Source organism: Strongylocentrotus purpuratus, unplaced genomic scaffold, assembly GCF_000002235.5.
Source record: "Strongylocentrotus purpuratus isolate Spur 01 unplaced genomic scaffold, Spur_5.0 spur5_contig_853, whole genome shotgun sequence".
In the NCBI taxonomy this organism is placed as follows: domain Eukaryota; kingdom Metazoa; phylum Echinodermata; class Echinoidea; order Camarodonta; family Strongylocentrotidae; genus Strongylocentrotus; species Strongylocentrotus purpuratus.
The window spans coordinates 1,020,006-1,035,000 of record NW_022145561.1 but is presented as its reverse complement, the minus strand read 5'-3'; the positions used below and the strand labels follow the sequence as shown (position 1 = coordinate 1,035,000).

At 38.4% G+C, this 14,995-nt stretch overlaps 1 protein-coding gene across 1 annotated transcript in view; it reads left to right on the top strand.

Annotated features, from left to right (window-relative positions):
- Nucleotides 1-8,309, top strand: part of LOC115928518 — an 11,115-nt gene extending 2,806 nt beyond the window's left edge. The window contains exon 2 of the mRNA XM_030995801.1: nt 6,371-8,309. Within this exon, the coding sequence (XP_030851661.1) occupies nt 6,803-8,197 (1,395 nt within the window). The 5' untranslated portion in view covers nt 6,371-6,802 and the 3' untranslated portion in view covers nt 8,198-8,309. The remainder of the gene's footprint in view (nt 1-6,370) is intronic.
- The last annotated feature ends 6,686 nt before the right edge of the window (nt 8,310-14,995 follow it).

Below are 14,995 nucleotides of genomic sequence, written 5' to 3'. Positions count from 1 at the left end.
AAAAATGACATTAGCTAATCTTTTTCAATAAACGATATACGGCCAAACAGTATGAATAGAAACAGCTTCACAAATACATTTTTGATAAGGGAAAACAGTATGTCAGGTCTAAATCACAGAAAGGGAAACAAAATGGTTTGATGGCGGGATTTCTCCACCCAAAGCCACCTGCTCATGCAGTCGTATAATTGAAAGGTTCATTATACTTGGCTGATGGATATGGGATTATCTGAACGAGGGGGTGGGGCAACGTAAAATTAAAGAAACTGTGACATCATTCTGTGACCAAAAAAAAAGAAGTTATATGAAGGGTTGATTAATTTCTTGGAACCCTTTTTACTGAGAAATAATAAATCCCCTGACAAGGAAAAAACAAAGCCCTCAAACAAAGAATAGGTAATATATTTTGGTCCTTTTACTCATAAATTCAGTTCTTTTTTGTTTTAAGAATACAACTTTGGTCAGTAAAATACAACTTTTGGGATTAAAAAAAAATACAGTTTTTGAACTCCAGGGTTGGCAGGTCTGCCGTCATGTCTGATTTGTTACTCTTCGTAAATTGAAACTGAAAACGATCCCTTTTACTTTAATTTCAAATCACGGTTAAACAAAGTCAATTTATTCCATAAGGCAAGCTCAGGCTTCCCATTACGTTCTTATATTTCATTTTCTTGCAATATAATATAGGCTAATAATATGATCAGCTCTATATTTATAAATGTTAATGTGAAATACATATCTCCCACGTACACTGTTGGTATACTTTAGAGGAAAAAATAGATACACGAACTTGTAACTGAGCTAAACTGAACATTTATGTATGTACATTCATTAACATTATTTTACAGATAAGGCATAAAATCTATAAGTAATAAGTCAATGCATATAAATTGACTTATTATACAATAGTATCAATAATAAGTTAGTTCATAAAATGTGGCAATTATACAGTATGTATAGGATTTTAATGAAAACTAGAATTCGTGAAAATATAGGGTATAGGAATGACGTAAGAAGCAGAGAGAGAGAGAGAGAGGGGGATGGAGAGAGATAGAGGAAGAGCGAGAGAGAGAGAGAGAGAGAGAGAGAAAGAGAGAGGGTATATAGGAGGAAAAGATACTTATGAAAAGAATTACAGAATTATATTTTACAAAACAAATTTTTTTTTTTTAAATAGTAAAGTCTAATTGTGTCATTTCCATCCAGATGTTCCCAAGATGACCATATTCCCATGTAATTACATTTTTGTCAAGTGCTTTCAACATCACTAACGGTATACGTACATGTACCAATGAGAAAAGAATCTGTGAAGTATTTAGGTATTGAGTTGGCTAGCACAATTTCATATTTATCTTTAGTAGAATCAGTTGCAAAAAAGCTAATTCTCCTCTGAAATTTGTGTACAGATATCGAAGTTGTATGGATTTAAAAGCAAGACGTATACTCTTTTTTGCTCTTATTCAAATTTGTTGATTTGACTATGCTAACCCTCCATGGTAAAGTGACATAAACAAGTCAGATCAAAAGAAGTTGAAGATTATACAGAACAAAATAGTGAGATTTATCAACTGTTCTGGTCCAAGAACTCATCTTGGCTACAGCGAACTTTCTAAAGCTGGTTTTCTTGAAGTCGACCAAAGATCAAAACAATTCGTATTGCATCACGTGCATAAAATAAATCATACTATAGGTCGAATCATTATATTCGATCCAACTTCGATCTTGTTACTGACTAACATGGTTAAAATACAAGAAATAGTCAATTCAACTTTAACTTACCAGAAAGATAGGTAGTATTGGAAATTCGTTTTATTACAATGCCATAAACACTGGAATTCCCTTCCCAATGGTATAAAGGATATAGAAAACTATATGCTCATTTTAAAAGGAATACCTAATACTTGAGAGTCAGAGAAGAGAAGTGAATGAAATGTTATATGATTAAAATCTGTATTCTTCTGCCAGCTCATACTTTTTCATTTTGTATATACTTATGTTTTTGTACGTTTAATATAGATATTCTACAAATTCATCATTATTTTCCTCCTCTTCTTCCTTCTCCTCCTCCTCCTCCTCGTCGTCCTCGTCGTCCTCGTCCTCCTCCTCGTCGTCCTCGTCCTCGTCCTCCTCCTCCTCCTCGTCCTCCTCCTCCTCCTCCTCCTCCCCCTCCTCGTCCTCCTCCTCGTTCTCCTCGTCGTCCTCCTCCTCCTTCTCCTCCTCGTCCTCCTCGTCCTCCTCGTCTTCCTCGTCCTTCTCGTCCTCGTCGTCCTCCTCCTCCTCCTCGTCCTCGTCGTCCTCCTCCTCCTCTTCCTCCTCCTCCCCTCCTCCTCCTCCTCATCCTCCTCGTCGTCCTCCTCCTTCTCCTCCTCCTCCTCCTCCTCCTCCTCCTCGTCCTCCTCCTCCTCCTCCTCCTCCTCCTCCTCCTCCTCCTCGTCCTCCTCCTCGTCCTCCTCCTCCTCCTCCTCGTCCTCGTCCTCCTCCTCCTTCTCCTCCTCCTCCTCCTCCTCCTCCCCGTCCTCCTCCTCCTCCTCTTTTTCTTCTTCTCCTTCTTCTTTTTCTTCTTGTACTTATTTTCATTTCTATCATCAGTTTACTGTTGTTATTATTATTATCTTTAATAATTCCCCCCATCTGTCTGTAATTATTACTATTTGAACTTATTTTATTGTGTACATGTCTTTAGGGGACCCCACTGGAAATAAGCTCTCGAGCTTTCGTGGGTTATCCTGTTCAAGCTGACTTAATTTGTATCTGTTATTATTGTAGATTGTTGTATGTTGGAATCTTGTCGAATAAAAATCAATCATCAATCAATCGATTGATTGTTGTGGTTTAACGATTATCTATGACTGCATAAGAGGGTAGGGTGGGTTTATTCACCAGGGGGGGCCTGGAGACATCATTCGCTAGGGGGTCCTGGGGGCATCATTCACTAGGGGGCGGGGGCCTGGGGCATCATTCACTAGGGGGAGGGGGCCTGGAGGCATCATTCACTAGGAGGGGGGCCTGGGGCATCATTCACTAGGGGGAAGGGGGCCTGGGGCTACATTCATTAGGGGAGGGGCTTGGGGGCATCATTCACTAGGGGGAGGGGGCATCATTCACTAGGGGGCCTTGGGGCATCATTCACTAGGGGGAAGGGGCCTGGGGGCATCATTCACTTGGGGCCTTGGGGCATCATTCACTAGGGGGAAGGGGCCTTGGGGCATCATTCATACTGAATGGGGATTTGTTTTCCTTCAATTCTGGTTTATTGTGAATAAAAACATGCTGAATAAAAAGTCCGGAGACTCATACAATTCAATTTACAAATTATAAATACATACAAAGGTATAAGAAATATATTTATATAAATATACTTTTAGCAATCTTCATATTAATTACTGATTCTAATTATTAAACTAAACAACTAATATCGAATAATCGTTATACATTCTGTAACTATTCAGTTATAACATTTAAATAGTTAAATATTTTCTCACCAATTTCTAAATGTCATATTCAGTTTTGTTCATACACTTTTAAATTGATCAGTAATCTTTTTTTAAACCTAGTTAACATTATAGAAACATATTTCTATATGGAAATGATCACAAGAAATATGATAATAATGATACCAGTGCAGGCTATATTAGGGGAAAAGATACAGGAAGAGGTCCAATCAATTTCCCCCCTCTCTCTCTCTCTCACTCTCTCTTTCTCTGGGACTCATTCACTATATCTGTAGGGCGTTTCACAAAGCTTTTTTCAATGACAAATACAAAAAAAAAAAAATCAGTGACACTAAAAACCTGTATTTAGTTGATGCCATCAACGCTAAATCTTCATATCTTGAATACGTGCTCGCTACGAAATGAAGGGCGAGTAGATATGATTTCCCGCGGGAACTCGGCTTTGATCCAACACGTAAGGTCTCCTCTCTGACGTCACAACGTTGATGTACACAGACGATTTGTGAATTACGTAATTATTAACCTCGGTTGAGAAATACTACGCCATTAATAGCATTTGTTATTTGAATGGGTTTTAAGGCAATTCAGTCATAATTGAATAGTTGTGCCTTAAATGCATTTGTATGGTAAGCAAATGAGATAAAGGGGGCGCGGGAGAAATGTCGAGGGAGGGGGGGGGTGGCAATGTGTCCCTCCCATTCAAGAATGATTTAGAATTAGAAAATAGAAAGGGAGATAACAAGAAATTGGGACAAGAGGCAATTAACGTGAACATAATTTGACTAGATTGTCTTCCGCTCTATAATAATAATAATAATAGTAATGTCAAAAGCGCACATATCCATTCAAAAGATTGCTCAGAGCGCTCTGTACAAAATCAACATAATTACATAATATTACAACGTAAACAAATGGTGCTTAAGTTTCTTCTTGAATATGTAAATTGATGATGGTGTCTTATTTGTAATGGTAAAGTGTTCCATAATTTGGGTGCAATGTTAGCAAAAGCCCTGTCTCCCCATATATCATTGTTTTTTAGTGTACACAACTGGAGTTGTGAATTTGATTTGATTTGATTTGATTTTAATTATTGGTTTCTGCATCTTTTATCTTTTTTCATCATACATTTTCATGAACATAATATGGTTTGATATAATATCTTAAGTGTATATAATTTTATACAGATAATAAACGAATTTAAACAAATATATTGAATGCATAATTAACATACATTAGATGCAGGAGGGCTACAGAAATAAGCAAATTAGCTTGACGTGCCCGCAGCCCTCAACTTAAATACAGCAACAATAACAAATACAAATAGAAAAGACTGACTTGCAGAGAAGAAAAGGAAAGGGGAGAGAAGGAGCGTTGGTAATAATACAATAAATCTCGTACATAATCTGCTGATTGAATGCAGGTTCATTCATGAATGGCTAAACGATGCTAATTGAACGTAAGTTCCGTTGTGGGAGTGCGGTTTCAAAAGCAATGAGTAACAGCTTCTACATGATTTATTTATTTATTTATTTATTTTTTTTTTTTTACTCATAACTAATGGAGAGGTTTAAATATATCTGAAATACTGTCTGATCTACTGCGGAGAGTGACGAGCCGAGCTGCTATTTTCTGAACTCGAAGCAGGCGGGCTATTTGATTTTTACACAAATCCAAACGATATGTAATAAAAGATGGAACAATCTGCTCAGTGGCTTTCTGATTCAGATATTTTTCTGATCCTCCAATGATATTGTGAATAAGGACTGATGCTGAACTAGCACCATTTGAAATCTGACACTTCATGGTCATTCCAGCACCAAACAAAACTTCAAGATTACGAGCCTAATTAACACATTATTTTTATTTCTGAATTGCAAATGATGATCTTTTCGTGCGGAAAATGTACTCTGCCTGGCAGATCCAATCAACATTTAATCAGTTTTATCTTCATCAACTTCAGAAAGTTATCATTCATCCACTGCCTAACTGACCTAAGCCATGATTAGGAAGGACTGCCCTCATAAGATGGACTGATAAATTTGTATTCATCCACTTAAAAAGTCCAGTCCGCCCCCCCCCCCAGCCTACGCCATTAATAGTGGGTGGACACACGTTACGTACGTCACTTTGGATAACCCCGCCACAATACGTATTAAAGCTCTTAATTCCGCTACGAAATTAGTCTTTTTATGACATACGATGCACTCTCGTAAAATTAAATAAGAAGACTTTTGTACGTTTATGCATTCTTAATAATAATTATAATAAATAAGATTTGTATGGCGCCAAACTCACTTGACAATCAAATGCTCAAGGCGCAGCCTGTGCAAAAGATGAAATACATGATAAATAGACAAAAGTATAATAGGAAACGTACGGACATGAAAGGTAATGATAATCTAAATATATAAATGAAGAAGAAGCCTTTTCATGTTTCTATTCCTGTTACCACAACTCTTTACAAATATAATCATAAGAAAGCTAATGTTGTTCAAGCAGTATGAACGGTGCAACCGGACGTTAAATAATAATTGGTTGTCTGATCAATTTATCCTGTGTTCCCCTCATCTCTCTCTCTCTCTCTCTCTCTCTCTCTCTCTATTTCTATTTCTATATCAGATGTCGTCTGTCGTTTTGTATTTGTTCCTCAGTCTGTCCGTCTCTCTCTCTCTCTCTACTTCGATCATTTTGTACTATACTAATTATATATTCGATGAAGCCTTAAAATACTTGACCAAAGATGCTCATTAGGATCTTCGGCTTTGGATAATTAAATGAGGCAAAAATGTTTTATATTCTCTTGAGAAAATAGGTATGCTCATTTCATGAATGAATTAGATCGGTTGCACGTTTGATGAAAGTGTTTTATAATGTTCTATCTTCTCTCCCCTGTCCCATCTCATTCCCCTTCTCCACAGACTCAAGAGATTTTCATTTAAACTTCAAAGAATAACTGGATATTGCGAAAAATTAGGGCGATGGAGAAACGTCTCATCTCTAGTGACGCAGGAAAATAATGGATGTTGTTGCCAGAGTGCCTGCTGTCTTCCCGCCCGGTGCAGTGTCTCCTCATCACGCCTGATTGTATAAAAGACGCGCGCATCACTTGTTCGTTCCTTTTCACCACAACAAAGTCATAATGCGAACTTCATCCAAGCTCGCGAACAGCGTCTTGTATACGTAGTCAGTGATTAAGGATAATTATCCACACTTTAAATCTACTGCTGAAATAGATTTGTTGACAGCACAACGTCTGCTTGTGTGTTTGCCTGTTGTTTCTCTACGCGAGTAAGTCATTACACTCTGATTTTGTTTTCCGTTTTCAAGTGTAAGGAGAATAGTTTGCCATAATGTCGGAGATGGCTAAATATTTGAAGAAGCGACGGATAAGTCTCCATGATATCATCTTTAAGAATCGTAAAGGGAGTCAGGAGGAAACAAGGAAGGAACCACCAAATGAAAGGGTGGTCGTACAAGTTGTGACAGAGCGAGGCGCCGTGGGAAATGCACCGCTGGAGAAGTCACAGTATAAGTGCCCTTCGCCAAAATCGGAGCGACGTTATATCCAGGTGTGCAACTCTGCTCCTGACAATGAGCCCGTAGTTGACCGTGTCAATCTGGATGTAGGTACGGTGGTTGGAGATAGAATGCAGGGTATTGGAATGCCAGATCTTGGACGAATGAAGAAATCACGACGAATTGATTCCGGCAGCGGTGAGAACAGCTCAGGTTCTGATACAAGCGAGAGATATAAATGCAAATCTGAATCGGACTCATCAGATGAGAATTATATCTTGAATAGGTATTTTAAAAGCATGACGCTGTCAGATGATGAAAAGCAACCCCCGAGCACAAGGCTCGGTCTTCCAACCATCGAGACAGGGAGCTCGCGATCGTTGTCAGCAATTCCCTGGTCAGAGATGAAGAAAGACGCACCATTGTCGAGGTCGTGCTACGAGATCTGCTCGAACAGAACTCCGGGGACGTCGTGCGGTAGTTCATGCTCGACTTCGTTTATGCGCCAGAAGCAGGGTAAATCACTGGTGACGTATTGGCCGAATACAGGTAGTGAGAGTGATATAATTGACATAATTCCGCTCAGTTCCTCCACCGTAGCGAGAACGAAAACTAATATGAACCGGCCATCGAAACGAGAGACGCTCTCTCCGTTAAATCTCGTTCAATTGGAATCGACTCAACACAGTGCTTCAATGAAGTCGGTGAAAAGGGAGCCAAGCTCGCTTCATGTTTCTCCGAACCGCTCCCCGTACATGTCTTGTGATCCGACACTGTCTCCGTCATCAGTGATGTCGGCAGAGACCCTACCGCCCGCCTTCTCGCCCTTCGCCGCGTGTCCCGTTGTCAACCAGCGCTCGCTACGTCCCAGTTACGACCTGAACTTACACCCCCTCCGCCCGTCCTCCTCCAACCCGACCATCAACCAGGCCTTCGACTTCCACCAGCACACCTTCCCATCTCGCCTTCTTAGTCCGGTTCAGTTGAGCCCGTTATCGAGCTCCAACCCGAACCTCTACATAAACTCCCCGCCTGATGGTAATCACTCTTCAAGTTCGGTTTCGCCGTCGTCCGCGTCTGGTTACTCGCCATCGACATCGCCAGGGAGACTGAGCCCCTTACCGATCCCGATCCCACCATCGTCACCACGCCCTGCATGGCGATGTAGACGTTCACCTCGGGTAAAACAGGCGGGGGCCGAATTCCAACAGAACTTTGATCATTTCTGATCGGCCTATTAGTGATAGACACGATCGTATTACTCATGTTCATCTTAATGTTTTGTTTTTTTAACTGTGGGGCAATTACGTTTTTTAAGCAGGCAAAAAAAAAAGCCATGAAGGTGCCAATCATAAAATTGATGATAATAATAACTACAGGGCCCGTAGGAGCAGCAGAAAATACCGAAGTATATACCCTCGATAAATAAGACCCAATTACTTATATTTCAAGAGCACATGTACTAAGTGTTTGAGGACAAATTCGAAAATTGAATGACAACAACAACCCTCCTTTAAAGGTACTATGTCCCATTTGCAGGCCCCAAAAATGAAATTGTTAAATTCCAACGGCATTTGAAAGATAATATTAATTTAGAACTTCCCTAAAAAAGGTTGAGCTTGAAAATGTCTTCAAGTGGGAAAATAACGACTATTAGTTGTCAAATCGACTTCGGAGCTATAGAGTCAATAAGTAATAGTCTTGATTTTCAGACCATTGTACCGCATGGTCATACGTTTTATGCTGCGCAAAGATTCAATCAGTTTAATTTTGGCCATCACACGAAGTGGGTTATTGATGTACTGAGACAAATGCTCATGTACTCTTTACGGCTCATTTTATGTATGTAAGAAGAAAAAAAAGCCAGTCAGTCACTCAATAGTGTCTGACAGTGAAATCTAGCAATTAAACGGGTTTCCTTGCATAATTTTAATATTAGGACACTGCTAACGTTTAAATTTCACAGATAGGACATACATGACATGTATTTATAATTCCTGTAAAGTTCTACAGAATTTGAGGTTGGCTGCAAAAGGGACATAGTACCTTTAAGAGGAAGGAATGGACTGTTGAATTTCTGACATTTTTTTATTTGTTTACGGGAGTGGTGTAATTATTATTGTGATGTTTAATACGGAGGATTATTATTAAATGAAGGTATAGACAACATGGGCAAATAAAGGTCAATTTTAAAGAAATTATACACAATTGTAAAATCCTACGTAGACGAATACTGGATACGTGCTCATGAAAGTTATTTAATCCGTATTCCTTATGCACTGTCTTGTGGAACACAGGTGAAAATATTCTTCTCAACAGGGCAAACAAAATGTATTCATAAAATAATCACCTTCGTGACTTTGGGAGTGATTATTCTAAAACGAACAAAGTGGATTTTATCTAGGGACCCGTTTCACAATGCTTTTTTTCAATGTCAAATGACAAAAATTAGTGACAAATCTGCTGATAACCAATCAGAAGCAAAGATTTTACTAGCTTATAACAAAAACTGTCATTTGTCACTCATGTCAAGTTTTGTGAAATGGGGCCCTGGATTTAAAGTGACTCGGTAACATTGTTGAAGGTTGATGAAGAAAAGAAATTGTATACAAATAGGTTACTTATTATATTCCTTCTACTGTACTAACCCTCTGACATGCGAAAAATCCTGAACAATTCTCAAACCACAAAGATATCTATGGTTTTCTTTGAAGGCGTCGATGTGAGGCACCCTCTAACATTGATCAACAGTTAATTATCCCAACCGTTTTTGAATTTTCCCAACCGTTTTTTCCATGAAAAAAAGACATAACACACTTAATTTGTCTGGAATGGTATGTAGAGTAATGTAGAGTAATTAAATTGTAATATTATAGTTGGGAGAATTAAGGAATCGATCAGATTGGTTTTTCCCAATTTGTATCGTTAATAATGGCCCGTTTTCACTCAAACTTTCAGATTATCTTTAATATAATTGACTATCTAGCATTGAAGTCACTACCTTAGCACCACTATCTCTCACCTGAACAATTTTACTAAGTCCCTTTAAAGATCTGTGGATATTTGGGGGTCATTGTTTTGTATCATGTGCTTATTACGAACTGTTATATCGGCATGAAATTATAACACATTATACCACAGGCATGCATCATGATTAAACGACAGGCAGCAGTAATAAAGTGAACAATTAAAGGGAAAGTTGAGTTTTGTTTTCAGACCGCAAATGCCTTCAAAGTGCATGCTTATTGCTCTTATTTTTACTTATGATATTTCTAGTGCCCTTTTGGGACCTAAAATTGCTATAAAGGTAATTTTAGAACCCAAAATGTGTAAAAATTTAGCCAATACGATCATACCGATTCAGCTCCACTTTCAAAAAAATGTGGTGACCGTTAATTAATTAATTGATTAATAATAGCAATACATGGACCAGCTGATTGGGCTTAATAGAACCAACACGACGAAGCCAACAAAAAATCCCACATCGGCATTGCCTGAAATACAACGTAAAACGTATTTCGTTTTTTCAACGGCTTTTTCAAATTATCGAATATTTGTGGTGGTACACAATATAAAAATCGTTATATTTATAGATATTTCAGCCGTCTCTGAACTGATTTTGATCAAACAAAAATGATTTTGTCATTTAAATGTTATGTTCTTTCAAATTTGACACTCAGTTTTTTATTATCTCACAAAAAAAAATATACTGCAACAGAACTCAACTATCCCTTAAGCGTAAGCACACAAACTCGTTATGCAGAAAACCCGAGTTAAATGTTTGTGTGTGTAAATTGTCCGACTATTTATTGTTACTGTGAATTACATTCAAAATTTATGTTATAACTCTCCAAATTGCGTTTGCATTTTCATGTATACTTTGCGTTGCCATTTTGGAACGTAACCAAACCATACTCCCGTGTTTAGTCCATACCGAGTAAAAAAAAAATATATATAAATATATATATATATATATATATATGTATATATATATATATATATATATACACCTATATTGAATTTTGTATATATGAGGGCACTTTGGTACAGCGACTCGTTCTCGAGACTCTTCGATCAAACTGTTATGTGTTCGAATCCCTTCCCGAGGCGGTGACGGAATTCACAGAAATGGAGCTTGCCATAACGCGTCATTTCGAATGCGTTATTATCTATGTAATTATATTATCTGTATACGTTATAATGAAACCATGAAATGATTAGCGCGTAAAATTATGATTGTCAGTACTAAAATGCAGTGATTGGTCTCTCTACTTCTCATTCACTTAAAGCCCCTCTAAAAGTCGGCATAAAGAGGTTCAATCAACATACTGTTAAAAGGGTAGATCATTTCTTCTACTAGCACAACTCTTACAGGAAAAGAGGGATTTTTTCCTACAATCATACACAAGTCATGAGTAAAAAGTGAAAAGCATTGACTAATGTTTACTTCCTGGTATCATTTTGAACGATCACACAATAAACTTTTGTGCATAATGCCATTAACCTGAAAAAATGTTGTTCTACCGTACCTTTGACCTACGCTCTAGATTATCTAAGAGTCTAGATTATCACAACTCGTTATAACTCGTGTTTGAAATGCGTAGGCATTATTTATGAGGCCCATTTGCCATTAGTGAGAGAGGGGGAGAGAGAGAGAGATGGAGAGAGAGAGAGAGAGAGAGAGAGAGAAAGAGAGAGAGAGAGGGAGAGAGAGAGGGGGGGGGCGAGAGAGAAGTTATTATGTGCGTGCAAAAGTCGTGCGTGGTATGAAGCTTACTTTCACGATCCAGACTGAAGACGCACTTGATCAAACTAATTTGCAATTTGATTACCTTTTAATTCTGATTATGTTGGGAAACTAAATCCCCGTGCAAATTAGTAGGGGATCCAATTTGTGATTTTCTTATCAAGCACTCGATAAAAAATCCTCTTCTCGCAAATGAGCATATTAATATTTCAAAAAAAAAAGCCTAGAAATGAAACTGTTATGGAAGAGGGGATTATAACAGGAATATGAATAATTCTGTTGCCATGGTTACATGGGTTCAGCATCATGATCCAGGGGATGAGGAAAGCGAGGTATTATCTATAAATTATTCTTCTTTTTTTTCTTTGAAGCGATTTTCGTCAAACAAAATTTTGCAGCTATAGACGTTATAAGTGATGCTGAGAGGCAAAGGGACATGAAGGAACAAAAACAACTTGGGTGCAAATTTCGCGTTTCAAGAGAACCAACACAATGTGGTCTGATTATCACGTGTAAAATTATTGCGTGCGTTTAACTCTTAAATTACAAGAAACGTATAGCTTTGAGGCAAGAATATCCTCGTACGAGATACAATGCCAAAGATACGGGGAAACATGGCCAGGTACCTGCCCCCCCCCCTTCAATCGAATGATAGAGAGGGGGAGAAAGAAAGAGATAAACAAGAGAGATGGGGAGAGATAACGAGAGGAAAAGGGGGAGAGAGAGAGGGAGAAGGAGGGAGAGAGAGAGAGAGGGAGAAGGAGAAAGAGGGAGAAGGAGAGAGAGAGAGAGAGAGAGAGATCAAGGAGGAATTTATTGAGAGCTATATAGGGGAAAGGCAAAGTGAATAGAATGTAATGCAATCATATGCGACAGGCATTTTACCGGCTCTGCACACGAGGCGTTATTTTCAGTCTGACGTAGGACTGCGCAAGTGACTCGAGCGGTCTTTGACGCATCACCCTTTTTTTTCTTTTTTTTAAATAGTAATTTTGTGTTATTCCTCCAAGTTTTATACAAACAAGAACACAAGACGATTGAATAAAATAGATAAACATTTTTAATTGTTAATACATTAATTGTTTATACATGAACATGATTAAACAATTAAACTCACGTGAGAGTAACATTATTAAAACACACACACGCACACCCACACACCCACACACACACACAAACATCAACAAGCCGGCTGAACAGTGCAAATGTTGCTTTTATTTATATATGTGTATATAACCAATACAGACCTTCACCGGCTTTATGAGCAGAGGTATACAAATCACGCAAATCGAAGATAATGACGCCTCCTATACAAATGGCATTGCAGACGTGCTAAATTGTGTACGTCACTGGCTTACCGTGAGCCTGCCTGAGGCCTATAATATATTCACTCTCTTCTACAGTTTTATAGAAATACACCGAATGCCTTTAATTATCTATCAACAATCTGAGATTCATATTTGTCATATCTCCTGCAATGTGTGCGTTATTTGTGTGTATCTTGAAACTAACATGTAAGAGAAAATCATTCCAAATAATAGAATAATTCTACGTGCCAATAATGATGCTTTTGTGATTATGTAAGTTTGATTTGTATTATTGTATCTTTGAATGTAAACCATAAATCCTCTGATGAGGCAAAGAAAAACAAAGAAAAAAAAAGGGAATAATTCTACGTAATAGAAGTCACACTTCTCTGTGCCAAGTAAGATTTAAGTGAAAACAAATGGCAAACCGTCGCTGTGAAATTATTTAAGCAAATAATAGGACCCATTTAACAATTAAAAGCTTACGTTTCATCACTGTGCTATTAACGCATTCATATCGATATGCAGGCGCGTACACAGGGGGGGGGGGGTTTGGGGGGTTAAACCCCCCCCCCTTGGTATTTTTTTGTGTGTAAACCCCCCTAAATTCCCCTAAACCCCCCCCCCCCCTTTTGGATTTTTTTTTTTATTATTTTTTTTTATTAAAAAAAATGTATTTTTTTTTTTTCCAAGGCTGACCTCAAAAAGATGACCTTACCCCCCCCCCCAACGGAGCAAAATGTCAAATTTTCAAATTTCGATACAAAAAAAAAAAAAAAGTGTCCTCTTACCCCCCCCCCCCCCCCCCCCCCCCCCCCCCCCCGGTTACGGCTGGCTGAGTCGTTGCGAAATTTTCGGCCCGATTTATAAATGTTAACCCCCCCCCCCCCCCTTGAAAAAATCCTGCGTACGCGCCTGTCGATATGCATTGATGTCTGCGTATGAATAAATAGAAAATTATATTATATAAATAGGAATATTCATTGTTATCAGATTATTGGCGTCTACCGATTACATAATTACATTGACATTTACGAAAAAGTGATAAAATATTCTTCCCGGAAACGGTATAGAATGGTTACGTAACTCGCAGAAATTAAAGGCATCGTTGAACAATGTTAAATCTGAAATGCCAGCCCTACGTGTTATCAGTGTCAGTGATATGGTTTAATATTGAAGCCCTACAAAAAATTGCGCTTCAAAATGATCAAGAAGTGCTTCAAAAAAGCAAAATCTTTGAGTGAGCGGTTTTACCATACTCGTTTCCCCCAATAGACTGTACTTCTGTTATGAAAACCGTTTGGCAAACGGTTTTCAAAATTTGTAATTCCAATCATAAATATCTTGATAATCAGACAGGCGATCGGCTTGTAAAAGTCATGAAGTTCCTGACTGACCTAGAGGTTTATAATGATCATTGCAGTATGAGCTAAATCCAGGGTTCTGTTTTAGAATCTGAGACAAAGTTACCGGATCCCTTTAAAAACATACGTAATCATAAAATCATACGTTGAGATCAAAAGGACAGCCATTGAACGATCAAGATGAATTGTCTATTCTCGCCCACATCTCTTGACGTTTCCATGACTATAATGAATCCTATGTGTGTCAGAACTGAGGAGTATGAAACAGAGGCGGCGCCACGGGGGGGGGGGTTAGGGGGTAGGGGGCGGCCGCCCTTCCTATCATTTGAAAAAAAGGAAGAGGAAGGGAAGGAGAAAGAGGACAAGGAAAGGAAAAGAAGGAGAAGAAACGAAAAGAAGGAGAAGAAAAAAAGAAAGGGGACGAGAAGGAGGAAGGCCAGGAGAAAGAGAACTATAAAATGTAAATTATTACGTAAGGGAGGGCGGGGGAGAGAGGGGAAAATAAAGATTGAGAAAATAGAGAAAAAGAGAGAAAAAGCAAGCCAAATCGGGCGATCAGATTATTACATTCACATTGATGGACGTTCAAACATTGGTTTACGATGAAAA